The sequence below is a fragment of the Rhinolophus hipposideros genome (genome assembly GCF_964194185.1).
Source record: "Rhinolophus hipposideros genome assembly, chromosome: 10".
NCBI classification, from domain to species: domain Eukaryota; kingdom Metazoa; phylum Chordata; class Mammalia; order Chiroptera; family Rhinolophidae; genus Rhinolophus; species Rhinolophus hipposideros.
Window position 1 is genome coordinate 40353272 of NC_138056.1, and position 23070 is coordinate 40376341.

General features: G+C 49.3%; 1 protein-coding gene across 1 annotated transcript in view; it reads left to right on the forward strand.

Moving 5' to 3' along the window:
* The window catches only part of GALNT18 (polypeptide N-acetylgalactosaminyltransferase 18), a 323682-nt gene that overhangs the window by 147665 nt on the left and 152947 nt on the right, over positions 1 to 23070 (forward strand). Inside the window, exon 2 of the mRNA XM_081062141.1 lies at positions 15272 to 15464. Within this exon, the coding sequence (XP_080918267.1) occupies positions 15272 to 15464 (193 nt within the window). The remainder of the gene's footprint in view (positions 1 to 15271; positions 15465 to 23070) is intronic.

The window sequence follows — 23070 nt, forward strand, 5'->3', positions numbered from 1 at the left end:
GAAACGTGGCCAGCATCCAGACAGCAGGGCACCTGTCCTCCTGTCAAATTTAGGTGCTGTCAGCTGCTCCCAGGGTGAGATAGATCACCCATTCTTTCCTGGCTGCACACTCCAAAGAAACCTACTTGTCTTGCAAGCAAACCCCAAATAAAGCACAAGTTGCTTCCTGCAAGTGGCTTTGTGCCGAGGCTGCTGTTGCTCGCCTTGTTGCTCAGCCACGTCCCCTTCACTTTCTGGGACTCTTGGCTAGGCCCTTCATGACCCTGAATAACCGTGCTGCTGACAGAGGGAGTCAGGCTACAAAGCAGTTTTATTTGTCAAACAGACATCCAGTCAGGGCCAGGACAGAGCAGGAGCACAACGGGCCAACGGACAGTGGATTAAGAGGAGCCATAAGAAAGGTATCCCAGAGTTTGGATCCTGCCGACCTTATTTTCTTGCTGGGTATCCCCAGGCAGGTTACTGAACTTCTCTGAGCCTCAGTTTCCTTGCTTAGTATGGTCCTACCAGGGTTCTCCTTGCAAGAGTCAAGCCCTGTGCTGTGGACATCATAAACATCATCTCAATTCAGCTCAAAATGTCATGGCAGAACCGGTGTGTTCAACAAAATGAAAGGAAAGTGGTGGTTGGATAGAGAGCACAGCCCGAAAAAGTTTGCCTGGTATCAATGTTGCTGCCGCCATCCCCAGCACCATTATAAGCAGCCAGTCACCACCTTCGTGATTCCTCCCCAGATACACGAGCCCCTGCACATCTGTCATCACTTTCTCATCTGTGTCTACTTTTCCTCTGGGTCACTTTCCTTACATGTGCTCCCTGGCCTCCCCATCGAATAAAACCTTTCCTGGGTCCCCCTCACCCTATCCTCACATTTCAGCCCTTTTCTTCAATTCCATTCCTCCTGTAAGAGAAGTCTATGCTGACTGCCTCCTCCCCATCCATCCTTACAGTTGGTTCTCTAACCCCCTCATGCTTGCAGTGGTTTCCTGGGGGCAGACCATGCCCTCAAGGCACACCTGTATCCCTAGTGCAGGGCACAGGGCTTAGACGTGATAGAAGCTCAATAGATATTTGATGAATGAATGAATGAATGAATGATGAATGAATGAATAACACTCAAATAAGTCATACCCCACTTTGGGCTTCATTTTCTCATCTTTAAGGCAATGAAGCAGGTAGACCTGCTCCAGCTGTCACATGACATTGTTCTGGGACCTCCCTCCCCATGCCATGAGTAGCTTTCCTTCTTAATAGAATATTGTAACATAAAATAGAATATATCAGAGTTAGTACATACATAGTAAGGCTGAAGACTGTTTTGCAAGTTGTGGTTTCCCTTATGTATGTTTGCAGGCATATACTAGATAGATGTCCTGTGAAATGTCGTTCTTACTGTGGGTTATGATCAAAAGAAAAGACAAGAACTGGTCTGGAGGGATGGTTCCTGCCATCTTTTTACGCTCCGACTTTACCTCGCGTCTTCATTTGGGAACCTTGTGACCTACTGTGCTAAGCAGCGCACTGGTGAGCAATGCAATGCTCAGGAGGGCAGGACTGCTGGATGGGGTGAGCCCTCCTCAGGGAGAGCCCAGCACCCTACAAACGCCCAACAATAACATTCCCCCTACTGGCGCCTGGCAGGAGGCGTGGAGGTTAACACAGGGCCAACCTTGCCCAAGTCCATGGTCCAGGAAGCTGATCGTGGTGTATCTTGTACAGGGCAAGTGATATGAGTATGCGAGGGGGAGGGGCTCCCCTTGATTCCTCCCAACAGCAGAGAGGCTTTTCACCTCCAGGCCTCTCTGGTTCCTGGAGCTGCTCTTCGGACCTTGCGTGAGCTGTGCCTCCCAGCCTCATGCCCTGGGTTGCCTCAGTTTCTCTGATTGCCAAGATGCCAAGGCTACTAGGTCATGAGCCTCAGGAGCAGAGTAACCTGGAGGACCAGTGCCCAAGCTGCGAGGAACCTTTGGTGTCTCCCTGCAGAGTGACAGCCCCACAGGGGGGAAATCCGGGTTTCACAGCCCCGGGCTGCACGGTACGACAGACCAGCCTCCAGGAAAAGTCTCCACTGCCCACCCAACTCTCCCACCAAGGGAGAACCAGATGGGTACAGAGGCCCTCATCCTATGACACTGGGCTCCTCCACGCCCATCTGGCTTCTCTGACTTCCCTTCCTCCCCTGACCTTGGCAGGGAGCCGAGGCAGACCTTCCTTGGGCATCCCTGAGGCAGCTCACCCCAGGGTACCGGTCAGCTCTGAGTCCTCTTTGTCCTGTCAGGAGCCCTGTGTTCTAAGTCCCTCTGTGTACCAGACCCTGGTGTGGAAGACAAGAAAATGACGAGCAGCCACCTCACCAGCTCCCCACTGTCTGTGCTCATAATTCTATCCCACACCCAGCACCGTACCTGACCCATAACAATATTAACAATTGCCAATGACCGTATAGCACATAGAATATAAGAGGCTTTGTTATTAACATATTCAATCCACAGTAACCCTGCATGGAAGCAGGTGTTATGAATATCCCCAATTTTCTGCATTAGGAAACTGAGGCACAGAGAAATTAAGTGACTTGCACCAGGCTCGCCTACCTCTCTGCACAGCTGTATCTCGATACATATTTGTTGAATAAGTGAGTTAACTCTCATTCATAATTTCAAATGCATGGAGTTTAATTTTCTCCTCTCTGTGGGTACCCAGGAAAGGTAGGGCAAGCCAGTGTGTCTTTTGCAGTGTTCTGGGGCCTGCAGGGAGCTTCTCTCTGAGCCACCTGCCCAGAGGAAAGGGCATTAGAACTGGGTGTATCTCCTTCCTGAAGAGAAGGACATGTTCAGGAGCCCACGTGAGGCTGTGCATCTGAGTGACCTCTCTGGTCACTCGTGGCATAGAGGTGGAACCTCAGGGTCACAAGGTCTCTGAGCAGAGCTCTCATCCTCAGATCTGAGCCTGGGAGACTTGAGTCTTCTAGGAAGGCCCCCTCGTGATCCTTTTTGGTGACATAGGAGCCCATTTCTTCACGCACTTTGAAACTCCATCTTTTGTAGAGCAATAAAGGAGATCCCTGAAGGAAGTTCAGACCCTGTGGAGAATCCTGAGACCCACTAAAGTGGCCTTGTCTGACCTTGTGCATGAGGTGTGAGTATGGATGCTTTCCAAAGCCCATGGCTGACGGAGCTAGATAAGCGTGGGATCGCGTATTTACTGTGTCCGGACATGTAGAGTTTCTTTGTCTGAAGCCTTTGCTTATTTTGTTGGCTGAGTGCTGGGCCCTCCTCTTTCCTCTTCCTCAGGTGCCCATGCAGCACAATTGAGTTGATAAGTTAAGAATTTGCCAGATGGGAAGGACTAATTTTTCCCCTTTCAAAATTACAGGCATGCTGGGTTTTCTTTTTTTTCTTTTTTTGCACACATTCCGCTGGGCACACGCATTCATAATACAGAGTGTTGGGACATCATAAAGGTTTTCACATCTTTCATGTGATAAGTATTTTTGCCGTCATGCTCGAGAAAAGGATTTCGTTTGAAAATGGCCTATTTCTTTTGAAGGCCTCTTTGACGTGGATTCAAAGCTTTTCCTGGTCCTGCAGGGGTCTGAGGTTGGAAGGGCCTGTTGGTTAACTTTTTTCAAAGGACAAATGTACTTCTTTTCACCAAAATACAGCGTGGCTACCAGGGCTGGGAGATTTATGACTGAGGAGAAGTCATGAAAAGATGGCCGGTGAGCCCACGGCTGCTGGGGGTGATGGCACGCTCGGCCCTGGGCCCCCCACAGCCAGGGCACCCAGGAGTCTGTGAGCAGATCGAAACCCGCCCGCACCCTGGCTCCTATTTATTCTTTTCCACTGTAAATTACACTGAGAGTCTAATGTGGCTATTTGACCAGAAAGAGTCAAATGTGGCTAGTTGACCAGAGTGGAGCCCCATGGTAATTTTTCACGCAAGTTTGTCTTTACAAGTGTTCTCGTCTTTGAAATGACATATTTTTAATTCTTCCTCCATGTGGTGAGCAGCCACTTGGGTCTAGAGGAATCTGTTTTCAGGACAAGCCTTTGTGGGCTGCTGTGGCTCTGTGTGTGTGTGTGTGTGTGTGTGTGTGTGTATGTGTGTGTGTGCCCGTGTGTGAGGACATAGCTGCTGAGCACTGAGAAAAACAGCAACTCTGGTGTCCTCTGGGAGCCTGGGTTCATCGTCCTGGGATCTGGAGATGAGTATTTTCTTCCTGCACACCTGCTGAGCACCTCCCACCTCCCTGCCAGCCTGACGTACAGCGTGCAGGAGCGTCTGTAGATCAGACCCAGGTACCAGCAGTGGTAAGGGGGCCTAAAGGAGAATTTGCTGGTTTGCCCAGGGCTCAGGCTCTGGGATTTGTCTGTCTCAGAGGTACTGGAAATACTTGGTGGAGGAACAGGTTGCTTTTTCCCAGAACCACTTTGCAGGAATCTCCTGGGTGATCGAGGGAGCACTGAGCAGGGAATGAGGGCCTTCAGGGGCTTCGTCTACTCTTCCAGCACAAGAATCAGCTGCTACCTAGCTATGTGAACTTGGGCAAGTCATTTCACCTCTCTGGACCTTAATTTGTTTCTTTGTAAAATAAAGGCATGAATAGGAGGTATAAGGGTTCCACTGAACATTCTGCCTCTTAAGTGGAAGCCACCAGTCCCTGTGTGAGCGAAAATCTGTAATCTGAACCACCTTAGAATAATGGCATTTTAGAACATGAAACATTCTTAGAAATCATCTCATACCACCCCTGTTCATTTACCCATGAAGAAACTGAGGCCTAAAGGGGGGACTCACCCAGGGCCATGGGAGTGAATGGACTGCAGAGCCAGGGCCAGAAGGAGGCCTGTGTCTCCCAGTCACTTCTTCTGCCTGGTTCTCAGAGTGGGGCCCAACCAGCAACCTCAGCAGCCCATGGGGATTGGTTACAAATGTACACTTTCAGGCGACGGGGGTGTGGTCCAGTGATGATCTGTGAATTTACAAGCCCACTGGGTAAGTCTGACTGATGCTTGCTAACATTTGGGAAACACTGCACTTGTTTGGGAAATACAGCACATGGCTGCTCCTTTAAGACCAGAAGAAAGACACTGGAAACTGGCAAGCTTCCCTGAGAAGCTGAACATGGAGAGAAAAGGGTAACGTTGCAGAAGAAAGGTACATACTCTCCCCAGCTAACTTCAGGCTGCAGGTTTCCCAAAGCAAGGGCACTTGGGTAGCCCATTCCAGCTCCAAGGAGGTGCAGCTGCTGCAGACGGGCATCTGAAGTTGGTCTGGCTGTAGGCTGTTCTGTTGCAAAGGGCCACTTGCCTTTCTCCCTGCTGAGCCCAGCTGTTCCCATCTGTGTGTGCTGTGCCAGAAGGATGCCACTTTCACGTCCACGGGCTGGCCAGCTTGTTCATTCCAAGAAAATGATATGTAGAAACACTGTGTTTTAAGTGTGAACAGTGAGGTGTATATTTAGAAGTCCAGGTGCTCAGCTCCATGCTGTCAGCTCTAGGAGACGGGGAAAAAAAAATGATGGTATGTGCTTCAGAGTTCATTATATCTCCTAGGCAGAATTCTAGGCTTAAAGGGTTGTTTTAAAGTAGCACATAATGGCACCTATAAATCCTGGTTCCTAAGATACGGACATTTGTCACTCCCTAAAATGAGTTTTTCACATGTTCTTTATATTGGTTGGCTTAGTGCATAAAAACTTGGGCCTTTAATAGCAGCTTTCATTCTGCATGATTCCTAATCAAAGTCCATTTCCATTGCCATGCGTGTGTGCACACATTGCGCTCTGGCTGCCCCTACCTACCCAGCCGGCTCAGCCACACCCAGGCCCAGCACCCACCCTGTGCAGATGAGGGAGGAGAGGGCAGTCCCAGCCTGCACAGGAGGGGGTGTGGGATTGGTCTGCCCCACAAGAGGTCATGGAGAATGTGGAGTGGGCTTGCAGAGTCTGGAATTCCTGTTCCCTGCCTGCCATGGCATCCCAGACAGATGACTGCTTCTCCCTAGACTCCTGACTTCTTCTCTAGCTCCTTGCTAGGACTTGCCAGCCTTGCTGGATCCTCTCCCACCTGGCTGAGGCGGCCTTCTCTAACCCTTGCCAGCTCCTCCCACAGAGCGGAGCCTGGTTCCTCCGTCCTCGGCTGGGCCCAGCGTCTTGTTTTCAGTGACTTGAACACCCAGAAACATAACTGCCTTTGGTCCTTGGCTGACTTAGGCCTCTTGTGGCCCTCACCAGGTCAGCGAGGGCTGTGTCTCCTGAGGCAGATACCAGGTGCTCAGCGTGGGTGCTCAGTGGAATGAGGCAGCGTCCTGGAGGCAGAGGCTCTTGACTAGCAGGCAGGTCCTAGCTAACACTTTCCCTGAGCTGGCTAAGTGGCAGACATGGCTCTGAGAGCTTGCCACAGAACCACAGACTGAGGCACAGTGCAGATAAGACTCGCCCATCCAGTACACAAGCAGCTGGCATCCACAGTCGGGGGCTAACACTACACCAGGGTTGGCAAGCTACAGCCCACGGGCCCAACCTGACCTGCTGCCTGCTTTAGAAGTAGTCTCCTTGGAACACAGCCATACCCTCTCATTTACGTACAGTGGTGTCCTCTTACCCTCGGTTTCACTCTCCATGGTTTCAGTTACCCATGGTCAACTGAGGTCCAAAAATATTAAATGGAAAATTCCAGAAATAAACCATTCATACGTTTTAAATTGCGTGCCGTTCTGCATAACGATGAAATCATGCGTCATCCCACTCTCTTCCACCTGGGACATGACTCGTCCCTTTGTCCAGCATATCCACGCCACAGATACTCCCTGCCCGTTAGTCATTTAGTGGCCGCCTCGGTTACCAGATGGGTTGTCGCAGGGTCACAGTGCTTGTGTTCGGCTCACCCTTATTTTACCTAATAACGGCCCCAAAGCCATTCACATAACTTTTATTACAATATATTGTTATAATTGTTCTATTTTATTAGTACTTATTGTTGTTAATCTCTTACTGTGCCTAATTTCTAAATTAAACTTTATCATCGGTATGTCTGTAGGAAGACACAGTGTATATAAAGTGAAACCACTATCTGTGGTTTTAGGCATCCACTGGAGTCTTGGAACGTATGAACCGCAGATGAGGCCGGGGGGTGGGGGGTGGGGGTGTCGGGGCGGCTACCGTATTACCTACGGCTGCCTTCTCAATACGAAAGCAGAGTTGAGTAGTTGTACCTAAGACCATGTGACCTGCCAGCCTAAAACAGTCTCAACTGGTCCTTTATAGTAAAAAGTTTGCCAGTGCTTGTTTTACATCCTACTGCTGCTCATGATTCCCATGAATTTGATTGCAGATTGTTCAGTGATATACCAATGTGCATTTTTCTGGGGAGTGGTCACAGTTTTCATCAGATTCTCAGATGAGAAACCCTTGAAAACAGTAGAATGCAACTTTAGGGAGTTTTGAAAGCCAGAGTTTGGGGTAGTCAAATGCTGGCCCCCAATCCAAAGCACAGCAGTAAGAGGCAGGGACAAAGGTCAGGAGCTAGTGGGAAACTGGGGCGGTTCATCAGAGCTAGTGCGGAAGAAACAGAGAGAGGCAGGAGGGCAGCTGTCCCAGTACCTGCCTGGTACCATCTGGGGCCGTTCACTGGCTGGCGTACGAGGGAGACAGAGCCAACGTGGCTTCGGGGTCAGGGATGAGCTGCCTCCATAGCTCGTGGCCACCTGATGCCCTCATGCACACCTGCTTCTTTGGAGAAGCTGGCTGGCAGCCCTGCCCTGCTTGTACTGGGTGTATTCTCCTGTTCAGTCTCCGCGGTGTGTCAAGGACGAGAGTGCGGCTATGCTGTGAGTACTGCTGGAAGTGGTTGGCTCTCAGCAAATGTTAACTCTTGTTCCTGTGCCTCACTACAGCCCCGAGAGCCAAGTACGAGCATTAGAATCTTCTTTTTTTATTTTTTTTAATTTATTGGGGTGACAATTGTTAGTAAAATTACATAGATTTCAGGTGTACAATTCTGTATTACATCATCTATAAACCACATTGTGTGTTCACCACCCAGAGTCAGTTCTCCTTCCATCACCATATATTTGATCCCCCTTACCCTCATCTCCCACCCCCACCCCCCTTACCTCAGACAGAAAAAGCAGAGAACCATATGATTTCACTGATAGGTGGTATTTAAACCAAAAACAGCAAAAGAACAAGACAAACAAATGAGAAACAAAAACTCATAGACACAGACAATAGTTTAGTGGTTACCAGAATCTTCTTTTTATAGACACCCAAACCGACAATGAGAGAACTCTGACGGGGGTAGGCAGAAAAACGACCCCCCAACGATAGGCATGTCCTAATCTCTGGAACCTACAAATATGTTACCTGACATGGCAATAGGGAATTAAGGTTGCAGATGGAATTAAGGCTGTTTATCAGCTGACCTTAAACTAAAGAGATTGCCCTGGATTATCCAGGTGGGTCCTTAAAAGTGGAAGAGGGGATCAGAAGAGGAGGTCAGAGTAATCCCATGTGGAAAGGACTCAACCCACTCTTGTTGGCCTTGACCGTGGAGTAAGAAAGCTATGAGCCAAGGAATGCCGGTGGCTTCTAGAAGCTGCAAAGGAGGATTGAAGGACTCAAGAATACAAGGAAATGGATTCTCCCCTAGAACATGCAGAAAAGCACACAGCCCTGCCAACACCTTGATTTTAGCTCAGGGGGACCCTGTCTCTCTCCTGACTTCCAGAACTACAAGAGAATGAATCTGTATTGTTTTAAGCCACTAACTTTGTGGTTATTTGTTATAGCAGCAACAAGAAACAAATCCCCTTACCAGGAGTTTGATAGTTTGCTAAGACCTTTATGACATCCACCCCGCTCACTTAATCTTTGTGATGAGCTAGAGGTAAACATGACTATCTCCATTAAACAGATTAAACCGATGAGCAAGCTGAGGTTCAGAGAGGTTAAAGAGCTTGACAAAGGTCACACAGCTGGTCAAGGGCAGAGCTGACTGCAGAGCCCCTGCAGCAGGCTGTCCTGTGCAGAGCAGGCCCTGGGCCTGCCGTGTAAGAAGGCATTCTGAAGAAGCCTCTGTTCTTCCCCGAAATGCTCTTCAGGTGCCGGAGGAAGCTCTCCCAGGTTTGCCTTTGCCATGATGAATCAAGTCGTCATGCAGGGGATTTTAATAGTGTCGGACCTGCATCTGTCAGGGCTCCTTTCTTCCGATTAGCTCCAAGTCCTTTCCTGTCAGGTTCCACTTCTTTCTCTTAGCAGTTCTGAGGATTCCTGGAAGAGAAAGCGTAATTGTGGGGGCTGCTGACAAAAGACCTGCCGCTCATGTCCTGATGCCCCTCTAGAAGCAGAGGAAAGGGGAGACCCTCAACTCAACACAGTACTTTGTTTCTTTATTATTAGGGCTCTTAGCACATCAAAGGGTGTTTAAAAATCTGAAAAGTTTCTCTTGGGAGCACAATTACAAGTGGAATCCTAATGTCTTGCTTTGCTACGTGTAAGCAAAGTCCTCCTTTCTCTCCTAAATAAAACCCAAACACTGCTTCCATCATACAAAAGAGAAACAGCGGCCTGCCAGGGTTGGAGGAGAGGGTCAGCTGAGGCCTCCTGCCTCTCTGGCCCGCCTGCTTCCCGCAGGCTCCCAGTGCCTCGCTTTGGCTGGCACAGAGGCTGGGCTTTGGCCCCTGGGCTGGGTGTTGGGAGAGGAAGGAGGGGAGACACAGCAGAAGGCACACTGGAGGCAACCAGGGCTGGCCTGCTGGTCCAGGGGATCCCTCCCGGTGTGGGGCATGAATGCCAGCTCATCGGCCGTGCACAGAGGAATGGGTCTGGATGCCCTGCAAACGCAGCCTGGGCTTCTCAATGGAGGCCGAAGCATCAGGCTCTTCCTGGCGGATAACAGTGACTCCTTATCAACAGGTAGCCAGCCGGGCCGGCAGGCAGGAGTTTACTGAGAGTGACAATAGACATGTACGTTTCAGAACGTTCAATAAGCCCTTTTCTTTTTGACCCAAAATAAAACATGCAACAAGGCATCTCAAGAGTGGAAGAAAGTTTTGTAAAAATCATTGAACTGTACATTTGAAACGGGTTTATACACCCCGGTAAAGCTGCTTAAAAAAATAAAATGGATGGAAGAAAAGGAAGAAAAGAAATGGGTGGAAGAAAAGAAAAGGAAGAAAAGGAAAAGAAAAGGAAATTATATGAAGAATATGTTATTCATCATATAAGGATGAATATTCTTATCTGGGATATTCAGCAATGTTTGCTCCACTATTCAATGGTTAGCCTTCGTCTTGCCAAGCTGACTTCACAGCCACTCTCCATTGCAGCTGGGCCATCTGTTCCCATTTCACAGGTGAAGAAAAGGGAGGCCTGAAGGCGCTGCAGGTCTTGTCCAGAGAGAGTAAATAACAGACCCAGGAGTGGGGAGAGCAGGGGTCCCCAGAATACTCTGGGAGGAGGACCAGAAGACAGGACCGTCTGTGCCTGTTCCCTGGAAGAACTTTAGACGCGGCCCTGGTGCCTGCAGCAGGAAGTTAGTTACCTGGGACACAGACCTGCCTGCCCCAGTTTCTCCCTACCTCCTCATTCCTGGGTTCTGGATCTTATCACCAAACACCCAGAACTTCAGCTTTGAGCATGGCCTGAGGGAAGAAACAGAAATAGTAGCAGAGTGGCTATAGGACTTGCTGCAGGGCAGGAGCTAGGCCCCTTCTCCAACCACCGTTGAAGCCTTTTTTTAGCTGTTCTCTCTGCCTGGAAAAAGGAAACTGAGTAAAACCACAAGAAACAAGAAGGCTCTACCACTTTCCTGGGAACATTTCCCTAAAGGGACCCAAACCGAGGGACTAGAAGCAGAGCTGCCACTTCCAATGAGCTCACGGTTCAGCGTGGGCAGTGGGCAAAGGGAACACTCGGGGATGTGAGCTGTGTCCCGGGTGTCTTTGGGACATGCCACCCACCTAATCCTGCTGCCCACCCTCCCACCCCCCAGGATGGGAGCTCCAAACTACTTTGACCTGCAGCTATAACCGGGCAGTGTGACCCCTTCTATTGCTATGTTAGGATTCATCCTAAAATCCAACGAGCAGAGATGGGTGCTGGCTTCTTGCTTAGGGAGAGGTCTGGGCTGCAGCCTCTCCCGCAGCGCCTCCAAAAGTCACCAGCACCTCAGAGTTTTCCCTAAAGTGCATGGCTGGAGCTGGCAACAAGGCTCAGCTTTGAAAGATGGGGCTCTCCAGGAGCGTGGTCCCGAGAGAACAGGCCCAGCAGTGGACAGGGTAGCATTACAAAGTCTGTTTCACTCCAAAACCCATTTCCTTTCTGCTCCATCGTGCAGTCTCAGCACCACCAAGACTCTGGAGTAAAAGCAGCTGGGTGAGCCCTCATGTGGGCTGCTCCCTGAAGCAGCCACCGTCACGCAGGTCTCCTTCCTGCTTTCAGCATCAGCGTCAGAAGCCTCGACGCTGGCAGGCTGTCCAGGGTGTGCTTTCCAGGCCTGGCTGCTGAGCCTGTCCACACTGCTCAGAGCTGCGGCTTTCGTTGCATGGGTTGCTCAGAACATCACAAGCTGCTTTCCTGCCCCATTTCCCTCCTGTCTCCATGAATTAGCATGGAGGCTGGCAGGACACATATCTGTAATTCTCAGTTCTCAGTAGGGGGCTGCCTGTCAGGCATGGTGGGCATATCTGTGAGACCACATTGCGGCAGTTCATAGATGCCCATGTACTCACTGGCAGAACTTTCTGGAAATCAGGTCATGCACAATGAGGGGCGGATGACAGCGCCCCTGCTGTCCTCAGAACCACCCAATGCTCTGGCTTGGCTGTGGGCTCAGTTCACTGTGCCCTGCCAGTGTCTTCCATGAATGAGCTCTCCCTTGGGGAGCCCTCAGCCCTCGGATATACACTTCCCTCAAGTCACCCCTCAGTTGGTCAGGCGTGCTAAGTAGGTCTGAAGTCCGGCAGGGGGCCACAGCCAGGGTCTGCTTCTGGGAGGTGCCTCATCCCTAGGTGAGAGACGTCCATGGGTTTGGCCCATCACCGGATGTGTCCAGACACCCCTGGACCCCTGCAGAGGACACAGCCTGGCACTTCCCTGAGACCTTTTTGTCACCTCAACATGTCAAAGATGGTCCTCCTTTGCTGATGACCAAATAGGTCTGATTTCCTACTGGAGAGGAGAAGGGAGTTGTTCTAGGACTGGTTAAAGGTGGGCCACTTGTCTGTGGACATGGGGACCCTTCATCTGGGGAACAGACAGCAGCAGCATCTTCCAGAGTCATGACCTGAGGCCAGGGCCATCTTCCCCATCTGAACTCAAGAGGCGTTGCTGGAAGAGCACCCAGGGGGAGCTGTGGGGCCTCATGGGTCCTCAGCAGCTGACGGTTACTGAGCTAACATGTATTATGTGCCAAGCATCGTGCTAAGCGCCTTACACGGACCACCTCTTGAATATGCACAAATGTTCTATGAAGAAGACACTATTGTTATCAACCCCATTTTCCAGATGAGGAAACTAAGGTATGGGATGAGCTAGACTAAATGGTACAGCTGGAGTGAACATCCCCCGATTCTGTCTCTATAGCCAGTGCTCTTAACCAGTCCTTCGGAAAGGAAAGGAAAACAGAGTTAGCAGAGACAAGGCCTTCTTACCTAAGAGATGTCAAATGTAAGGGGTGGAGCAGGGGGACAGCACACTTAAAGGGTCATATAGGAAATGCTTTCCATTTTGCAGGTCATATGGTCTCTGTTGCACCTACTCAACTCTGCCCTCCTAACTCTAAAGCAATCATAGATGATATGTGAGCAAATGGATGAGACTATTCCAGTAAAGTTTTATTTACAAAATAGGTGGTGGGCCAGATTTGGCCCTCAGACCAGAGTTTGCCATTCATGGTGGAGAGGAAAGAATGTGGGATTTGGGGGAAGTCAGACCTTTCTTTGATGCCCCTGACAGCTGGGTGACCTTGCGTTAGTCATGTAACCTTTCCATCTTTGGTTTCCTGATGTCTAATAACTAAATACTATAAGGTACTTATTTTAATTTATTTTAAAGTGATGTATTGAGTCCCACACAAGAGCTGCATTCTGTGCTGGGAGCCAAGATACTTCAGGGAACAAGACAGACGTTGAGAGTCCACACTCATGAGCACAGAGATAACCTTAGAGAAAGACATCAGCCAGCACAGTGCTTGGCTCTGGGAAGGAATTCAACAAAGAGTACTTCCTTCCTGCTGTCATGCCCCGACTCATCATTCAGGACCCACTGCTTTCAAGTTTGCTGTCATTGGTACCCATACTGAGTAAAAAGGCAGAAGCATGTGGTAGAGCCCAGGACTTTCATCTGTTTGTAATGCATTATTAGACAATACGGGCCTAATTGTGAATCATAAGTTTTTCATTAACTGATCTCATTTTCTTGGTAATATCCATTTAGGTATGTGAGAACAGGCAAACTCCATTTCTGTTAAATATTATATCATTCAGTTGCTTCACTGATTTAGATTTTCATCACCAACCCATTCCCAATGAATGAGTCATACATCTTTTTAGAGATAACAGGGATGGTTAAGATCGTGCAAGCCCTGTACTTCCCTTCAGATGCGCCTATTAGGGGAGAACAAGGGCACCCTGAGTTCTGGGAGGTAGCTCTGAGCAGCCACCACTCTACTAAAAACTTCGGTTTGTCATAGAAACGCACGCCTAGTTTGCATTTACCGCTTACTGTATCCTAACCTGCTTAATGTCGCTGGGTTTCCTTCCGTAGCTTTAAGGCTAATTGGTACCCAGGATGACATACCCAACCTCGAAGGCCATGAAACCCTAGCCCCTGGCCTGTCTCCAGCCTGTACCTTTAGGTTACCTGGCAAATGTGTCATGCACCTGCTGGCACCATACAGACAGCTGAGGGGACATTGGCAAGTGTCCCAAGTGTGGCTTTGCTCTTCCTGACCTGCTTCTGCTTCCTTCCAGTGTGTCTGATTCCAGTCCTGGCTCCAGCTTTTCTATTACACTTATAAGCATGGAAGGCAGCAGCCAGTATGTTTCGCGTCTCTGTGCAATTTGTCTGATTTCTGACTTTGAATGATTTACCTGACTACCTGTCCCTGGGAATGAATTTCAAAGTCCTGACCCATCAGCCTATGTTCTGTCATGACCTTTACACTCATAAAAGAGGGATTTAAATGACCTGGCAGGCTTCCTTTACCATAGCAACCCTAATTACCAGTTATTGTGCACTTATTCTGAGACTTATGCTGATCTAAGTGTTTTATGTACATTATCGTATGTGATTCTCATGGATCCAGGGGTGAGGGGGTGGGCTGGTATTATTATTCCTGCATTACAGGTGGGGAATCGAGGCACAGAGAGGTTGGGTGCTTGCTTGTCGTCATGTAGCCAGTGACTGGTGGGGCATGGGTTTATTTGAAACCACGTCTGTGTGAATCCAAAGCCTCTGCTCTTAGAGGCAATAATGACCCCTCCGTGTTCTTGGCAAGTTCCAGGGAAACCCTGAGTTCTTCTGGACCCGATGTGGGAACTGCCCCCACCAAGTCTCCCAGGGGTCCCGTGGCCAGTGCCTGGAGTGTGTGAGGCACCGGGCATGGCTGGCCATCTCCTGTGTCACTGGGTAGGGTCTGGAAGCAGCAGGAAGCAGCCTGGTCGGGGGTCCTTGCAGCCAGACAAACGTCATGTGGGGTCAGGCAACTCACAGCAGGACGAGGGAGGTGGGCGGGCGGGAACTGGGGAGGGGAGCAGACCTCCAGCTAGGGGACCTGGCAGGGAGTGGGAGGGAAAGCACGGTCTAGGGAAAGAGAAGCAGAAACCCCATTGCGGGCTGGGGCCCACGTCTCTGGTGGGGAAGCAGACTGGGGAAGGAAGGGCCTCCAACTGGAAGCCATGGGGCATTGGGGTCCTAAGGGTCATTATCCATCAGCTTCTGAGCAGCCCTGGTGGGTATATTTCTATATATACCCTATATATATTTCTATATATAGAAATATACCTGGTGGGTATATTTCTATATATATACACACTTCTGAGCGCCTAGTGATTGTTGAATGGATGGATGGATGGATGGATGGATGGATGGATGGATGGATGAATGAGTTTGCGAAAGCATGAAGATTTCAGTTTCCCCTTCGCCTAGCCCCCAAGAATAGGGCGAAGATTGTTGTACCCAAAGCGATGATGAAGAAGGGAAAGGGGTTGTCATGGCATATGAGGGGTGCACTCTGACCCACTGTCTCCTTATCCCTTCTTTCTCCAGAGGCTCCCGCCAAGCCTGAGGAGGCCGAGGCTGAGCCCTTCACAGACTCCTCTCTGTTTGCACACTGGGGCCAGGAGCTCAGCCCTGAAGGCCGGCGTGTGGCCCTGAAGCAGTTCCAGTACTACGGCTACAACGCCTACCTCAGTGACCGCCTGCCGCTCGACCGGCCCCTGCCTGACCTCAGACCCAGTGGGTGAGCAGAGTCAGTGGCTGGGCCCTAGTTGATCTGCCCGTGGGGAGACGGAGGCCCCACACTGCTGGGGACAGAGCCAGGCCTGGGCATTGGACTCCAGGGTCCCTTCCCCTTGGCCAACACTGAGCAAGTCCTTCCCCTTCTCCTTCCACCTCAGTTTCTCCAGTTGCAAAGCAGAGGAAGTCTTCCTTTCATTTGAGATTTTGAGGATTAATAACCTAATTTACTCCTTAAGGGCACTAGAATCATCTGTCATTCTTGTTAATAAGTCATTTTAACCCAATTAGTTGCATTTTAATGAACAATTATTATTTTTTTTTCTGTAAATTAGTTTTTTAAAGTACATCCATCTTCCGGGGCTAACAAGTCATTACACCCAACAGAAAATTCTGTGTTGACTTTCTCTTTGTTACAGAAGATGTTCCTTTAAGGTTCAGCTGCAGTTTTTATTACTCCTAATTATTAAAAATGTGAGCACATACCACAGCTGAGAAAAATCTCATTAACTTTGTGTAAGCTCCCCCCACACCTCTTTTCCCCTCTTTCTCCTTATTTTTAAAATCTTCTTAAAGTTGCAAACCGCAGTGAGCTTGTATCTGGAGTTGCCGCTGGGTTTGGAGGCCATGCTCTTTTGGGGAGGAGAGTTCAGTTTAGCTCTATAGACATTTATTGAGCACCTGCTGTGTGCTGTATAATTGGGTATGGGTTTTCCTGGCCCAGGGAGAATCTGGCTGGGCTCTAGGGGTGAAAGAGCAGCTGAGGACCTACAAGGGGAGTGGAGAGCATATGTTCATTCAACGGATAGTAAAGGATATTTACTGAGCACTTCTGTGTGCTAGCATAGTCAAGGCCCAGGGTTAGACAGTGAACAAAACAGATAGGAATCCTTGTCTTGTCCTCATGGAGCTTGCATGCTAGTTGGGTAGGGACAGATAATAAACAAAACTTAGGACTCAACTATGTAGTATGTTATTTAGATGTAATAAGAGCTATGGAGAAGTATAAAGTAAGAGAGGGAGGTAGGGACAGTCTGGAATAGGAGAAGAAGTTGACTTTTTAATGAGGTGGCCAGAGAAGGCCTCACTAAGAAGGTGACATTGGAGCAAAGACCTAGAGATGAGGAAGCAAGTCCTGTGGATACTGTGGGGAAAAGCTTTCTAGGCAGAGAGACCAGCTAGAGAGACCAGCAAGCTTTCCAGGCAGAGGTGGAAATGTGCTCGGAGTGTTTGAAGAAGAAGAAGGAAACTCATGTGGCTAGAACAGAGCAAGCAAGAAGGCAGTAGTTGGAGATGAGGTCAGAGGGGCAAGAAGAAGCAAATCAAGTCGAGCAATGGTTCTTAAACGTGGCTGCCCATTTGGTTCATCCAGGAGCTTTAAAATAATCCTGATGCTGGAGCTATGCCCAGGCCAATTAGATAAGAGTTTTAGAGGGGGCACTCAGTATCCATATTGTTTAAAGTTCTTGGGTCATTAGAGGGCTGCCGAGGTTGAGAATTGCAGAGGACTTTGTAGGCAACTGCAGGGTATGTGGCTTTTGCTTCGGGTGACTGCAATCCATGGGAAGAGCTTGAGCAGATTAATAAAGTGCTCTGGTTGTCATTTTCAAAGGCCCCAGCTGGCTGCGGAGTTGAGAACAGACTGAAGGGAGCAGGGTAGAAGCAGGGAGACCAATTAGGAAGCTTCTGCAGAAATCCAGGTGAGAGACTGTGTTGGCATGACAGCAGTGGGGCAGGTGCTGAGATAGGGTTGGATTCTGGTAAAATCCCGAAGGTGACATCAGCTAGGTGCCACAGGGTCCCAGCCCTTTGGGAGTGCTTCAGAGACTGGGACTGGGGCTGAGGGAGAAGCAGGGCTGATGTAGTCAGAACCTAGAGCCTCAGGAGACAGGGTCCTCAAGAGGAATTGGTGCCCCTGTACCTAGCAGGGGCCTCGGCCATGTCCTTCGACTTTGACGCAAAAGCTCTGACGCAAAACACAGGCCCAGCTCAATACATGTTCCAAATTAAAAGGGAAATAAGAAGGAAGCCAAGGAAAGGGTGGATCTTATAGACTACAGCATGGCAATAACAATGACGGGTATTTTCTCAGAGCTTGATTTAGTTGAGAATGCCCTCCCCATTTGGACCACACCAACCTGCAATGAACTGAAGTATTCTTCCCATTCTGAGTCAAGGAAACTGAGGAGCAGAAAAACTGAGAGTTACGTCTGAGGTCACACAATTGGATAAGTAGTTGAGCTGAGACTCAAACCCATGTATCCAGATGCCAAACCATGGCCTTTGATGGTAGCCCACAGCCGGGTTTGCTTTGAACGTGCACAAGGCATGCCGGGAGCTGACCCACCCTGGAGCCCCTTCACCTTTCATTGAGAGAGGTGACCTGCAGGCCATTTCTTCCTACTTCTGTGGGAGCAAAACAGGAAGCTGGAGGCTCTAGGAGGTGACCTTTCTCAGCAAGGCAGGGCTCCCCAGCAAGCATGCTCCCTTCTGAAGGAAGTGCATTTTCAGAGGGAGCCCAGCCTGGACTTCTGAGTTTGCTGAGAAAGGGTCCCTGAAGGACTCCACGTGGGCAGATTCTGCCATTTTCTCCCGAGCCTCTGGAAAGGAGCCATAATTGTAATAGAAAGACTTTCCCTCTGCACAGAGCTTCACAGTTTATGCAGTTTCCACATCTCCCCTATGGAGCAAGGCGACTTTTGTCAGCCTCTTTTGATAACTGGAAAAATGGCACCTCTGCTAAGAGGCAGAGCTGAGCCTCCCTGCTTCTCCCCCAGGCCTCCCTCAACGGCTTTAACAACGCGGTTTCTCTTTGTACAAGTACTTGGAGGCCCTGTCTACTCGACTTGAGCTCCGGTGCCAGACACATGCCCAAGACTGGAGAGCTGTTGAGGGGCCACTCAGAACAAGCCCGTACGTGGGTAAAACAGTGCCTCTCTGTGTTAATTTCCATGAAAAACTTCCCTGCCTTGTAACAAGGTCATTGCTTGGCTTATGCTGTTTAACTCGTTTTGGAAACATCTTTCCAGTATCCTTTACTATCATCCTATTTCAGATTACACTGGCAAACATTTGTGTGGCACGGGCCATGTTTTCAGGGACACGTTTGGCATTTTAGTGACATTAATTCTTTGGCGCCTCATAGTAACCTTCTAGCCTAGGTACTTGTCTAGGAAAAACGCACGGTTTTCCTTTACTCCTCTCCTTACTCTCACACTCATGATACTTCAGATGTGTGGGTTTCTTCCCACACCAATTCTGTGATACCAGCTGGGTGTCCAACAATTCAATTCAGTTTTGATGCTATACATGGAGTTAGTGTCAGACCCTGCAGGTTAAGTGCTCTGTGTCCCCACTCTGCTGCCACTTCAGACGCCAGTCACAAGTCCCAGGTCGTCACTGGCATCTGTGCTGCTGACCAACTGACTAAAAATTAGGGTTCACGCGACCCCTCCTTGGATTCAGTAATTTGCTAGAGTGTCTCACAGCACTCAAAGAAACACTTATGTTTACCAGTTTGTTATAAAGGGTATGATAAAGGATACAGGTGAACAGCCAGATGAAGAGAGACATAGGGTCCCAAATGCAGAAGCTTCTGTCCCCGTCAAGTTGGGGCATGTCGCCCTCCCGGTATGTGGATATGTTCACTAACCCGGAAGCTCTCTAAATCCCATACTTTAGAGATTTTTATGGGGGCATGATTGATTATTAACTCATTTTCTAGTCCCTCTCCTCTTTCCAAAGGACAGGGTGTAGGGCTGAAAGTGCCACTCTTCTAATCATGGCTTGGTCTTTCCGATGACCAGCCCTCATTCAGGAGCCCATCAAGAGTCACCTCATTAGATCAAAAAAATGCTCCTATCACCCAGGAAATCCCTAAGGTTTTAGGAACTCTGTGTCAGGAATCAGAGTCAAAGACCACATATTAGTAGCAACTGGGGATACATACATATATATACACATATATATTTCACATGAGTATTATTAGTCTCCATTTTACAGAAAAGGAAACTGAGGCTCAGAGAGATTATATAATCTGCCCAGAGTCACTAGTGGTTGAGCTGGCGTTTGAACCCAGGCCGTCTGGCAATAGAATTTGTGTTTGTCACTGTCACTGTGCTTTTACTGCCTCGAGGTGTCGATTTGTATAGCTACTGGGGATGGGTGTGGGGCATGGGGAGCACTGATTTAACCGCGTACAGCACTGAGCTGGAGCATTTTGTCTGGGTCAGGACTGTGTGTCTCTAAGTGTTGGAGAAATTGCTTTAGTGAACGTCAAACCTGTTAAGGTGGAGAGTGATGCCTTGGCTCTGGCTAATGGGATGTGGAGTGAGCTGGGGGGCGGGGGTAAGAGAGCATCTAGAGAGGAAGCCCCATGCTAACAACAGTCTCCAGAAGAACAGGGCTGTGTGGATCTTGCTTCAGCCCCCGCCCCTGTGCTTCTCCCTCCTGTGACCTCCAGGTTGCCCTTGGGGCTGTCTGCCCCAGGAGGTATCCTTGATTCTACACTTTGCCCTTTGTATTATCGGCTTTGCTCTTGTGGGTTCTAACCCTGCTGTTATGCTTGGCTTCATTCCTGGACCAGAAAGTGGGTGTCCTGAATCCTACCCCACCCTCTTCCATCATTTCTGGCCGCTCCCTTATTTTGTCTCCTTCTTTCTTGGTGCTGCAAGATGTAATCTGACCCACCTTGTCACCTGGCTGAGAGGACCAAACTGCCTTATATACAGCATTAGACGTTAACCAGAAGGAAAAACGTCCATCTAAATGGTTGCTAGGCCTCATTAATTTATTCGTCCAACAAACTTTTATTGAATACCTAGTGTGTGTCAGGCACCCAGTAAAGCATCAATCAGCCAGGGAAACCTCAAGGAGCTTATACTGTAGTAGGAATCCAGGTGGAAGGTGGTTGGAGAGCAAGACAGGTAATCAGAAAACTCGCTGACCATCTCCTGGCCTCTTAAGAAAGAGTAATCCTTGCAGGTTTCTAGTAAAGTCAGGAGCTGCACTTGATGACCCATGGAAGCGCCATCCTTCTGTGGCCTCTGTGACAGGGAGGCTGAACCTGAAGAGAGGTGTCTTCAAGGAGCCTCCCTTTACTGAAGTGAGTGCCTTCCCATGGGAAAGGAAGGACACGGGCATAGGAAGTGCAGCAGTTTCTTCAGCTTCATCTGGGCTCTTTGGTCTGGGCAGAAAGAGGCAAAACTTCCTCTGGGCACTAGGATACTTGGTTTTGGGGGAAATCAAATGCCATTTATTCTCCATGCATTGTTGGAATAAGATCAGAGCAAGGCCCCGGACATTCATATGGGAAAACCTAGGGAGTCAGGACGTGGGCTACGTCATCTGGTGATCTTCTTGGACCTCAGCCCATGAGGGGCCTTTGCCAGATCTGGGCAGGAATTGCCTTCTTGCTTCCTGGGTTGGGAAGACACAGGACCTCAGGATAGAAGGAGAGAAAAGCTGCATCTCAGCCTGGCTATGCTTTGCTCTACCACTCACATCCCCAGATGCAAGCTCCGAATGTTCCGTGGCTCTTTCTGTGTGCTCTCTCCTGCTCCCAGCATCCACCCATCTCCTCCTTATCTGTACATGCGAAAATACCCTCCCAGAAGCCAAAAAAGAGAAAGGAAAAAACAAGTCTTGATTGAATGTGGTCTGCATAGGTATATACATTTAGCAAAACGTATCAGACTGTGTACTTAAGATCTGTACATCTTTTGCATGTAAATTAGACATCATTTTTTAAAAAATGAGTGTGAAAGAGATCAGGTAAGTCCTTCGCCTGAAAGATAGAGAAGGAGGATGGAGGCGACATCTTTTGGAAAGTCGATGGGTTTCTAGAAGATGGGCTGTGGTTGTGAGGAAGGAGGATGGTGGGGGTGGGGGTTAAAGTACCCCTGCCAGCTTGGGGCAAGAAGGTAAGAGTGGGCCTCCTACCCCAAGGACAGCGGTGTCAGCCAGGTGGCATCTGGTTCCACAAAGGCAAGTGCATGTCGCATTCTTTGCTGCAGGCAGTGGTTGTTATCTCCAGACATGGCCCAGGGGCATTCGGGTGTGGGCAGGGGAAGTCGGCCTCCCAGTGTCAAGCTTCAGGGCTATCGTGTTGCCATGGCAACTCTCTGGCCCACCTCCAAGGTAGCGCAGGACAGAGCCTCCGGCAGGTGCTGCATCTTGCCTCTCGCTGGTAGGTCCTCAGAGGTTCATGAGGAATGATATCAGCTTTCTCTCAGGCCCACATCCCTCCCAGGGAGTAGGTGGACTGGCTCTCTGGTTGGATGCTGGGTTAGGGCCTGAGGCTGGGGCATGAAGGATTGCTCAAGGGGATAGACTATTTTCTGCAGCCCCAGGTGGGAGGAAATGGGACAGATCCACACACATACCCACAAAGAAGCCTGGGCGATCCTGTGTGAACATCCAAGTGGAAAGGAGCAGGACAGACTTGTAGCAGAGAGAACGCAGCCCAGAGCCAGGTACTCACTCCCTCTGGGAGCAGGGTAGGGTCCATCCAAGGTGGCTGTGGGTGTTTGCCGCCATCCCTGAGGGTGTGACCACAGATTCACGTGTGAGGTCTTCGTGGTACGGACTCTAGACAGACATGTGCGATCTCTGAACTTTGAGGGCCAGCAGGGCTGGCTTCATCGGTGTGGGTGGTCGGCAGAATAGTGGCCTCCAAGGACGTCCATGTCCTAATCCCTGGGAGCTGTGCAGATGGTATGCTACAAGGCAAAGCATGAAGGCCGCAGATGGAATTAATGTTGCTAATCGTCTGACTTTAAAATAAGGCGATTACCCTGGATTATCTGGATGGGCCCAGTGTAATCGCAAGGGCACTTAGAAGAGGAAGAGAGGTAGAAGAGTCAGAGATGGCCATGGGAAAAGGACTCAGCCAGCCACTGCTGACTTTGAAGTTGGAGAAGAGCCATAAACCAAGGAAGGTGGGTGGCCTTTACATACTGGAAAAGGCGTGAAAATATATTATCACGTCCAGCATCCAGAAAGCAAGGAGGTCCTGCCAACACCTTGATTTTAACCCAGGGAGAGAGACCTGTGTCATGCTTCTGAACTCCAGACTGTAAGAAAATAAATTTGTATTTTATGCCGCCGAGTTTGTAGTAATTTCCTATGGCAGCAACATTAGTATTAGGAAACTAATACACTGTGCGTGCAATCTGTCGCACAGGTTCCCAGGAAGGCCGGGACTCCGCACTTGGCTTAATGCTCTGCTGTTGCCATGTTAAAATTCTGAATAATGTTTGAACCGTGGCCACCATATTTTCTTTTTGCACAGGGCCCCACAAATTATGTAGCTGGTCCTGGGGGAGAAGGGGTTGGCTCCAGGTGGAGCGGCTAGGATCGTGATTGCTGGGCCATCTGGGAATTGCTACCCAGAGGCTAATGATTTACACCAAAAGCCACTGCTTACTTACTGTGTGCCAGGTGCTATGCACACTGCTTAATGTCTATTTTTTTCCGTTTAACTTTATCCTCACATCTTTCCGAGGTAGTTATTTATTTCCATTCTATGTAGGAGAATACTGAATGTTTGCTAGGCCAAGAAACTTTCCACTTTATATAGGAGAATACTGAATATTTCCATTTTATTTAGG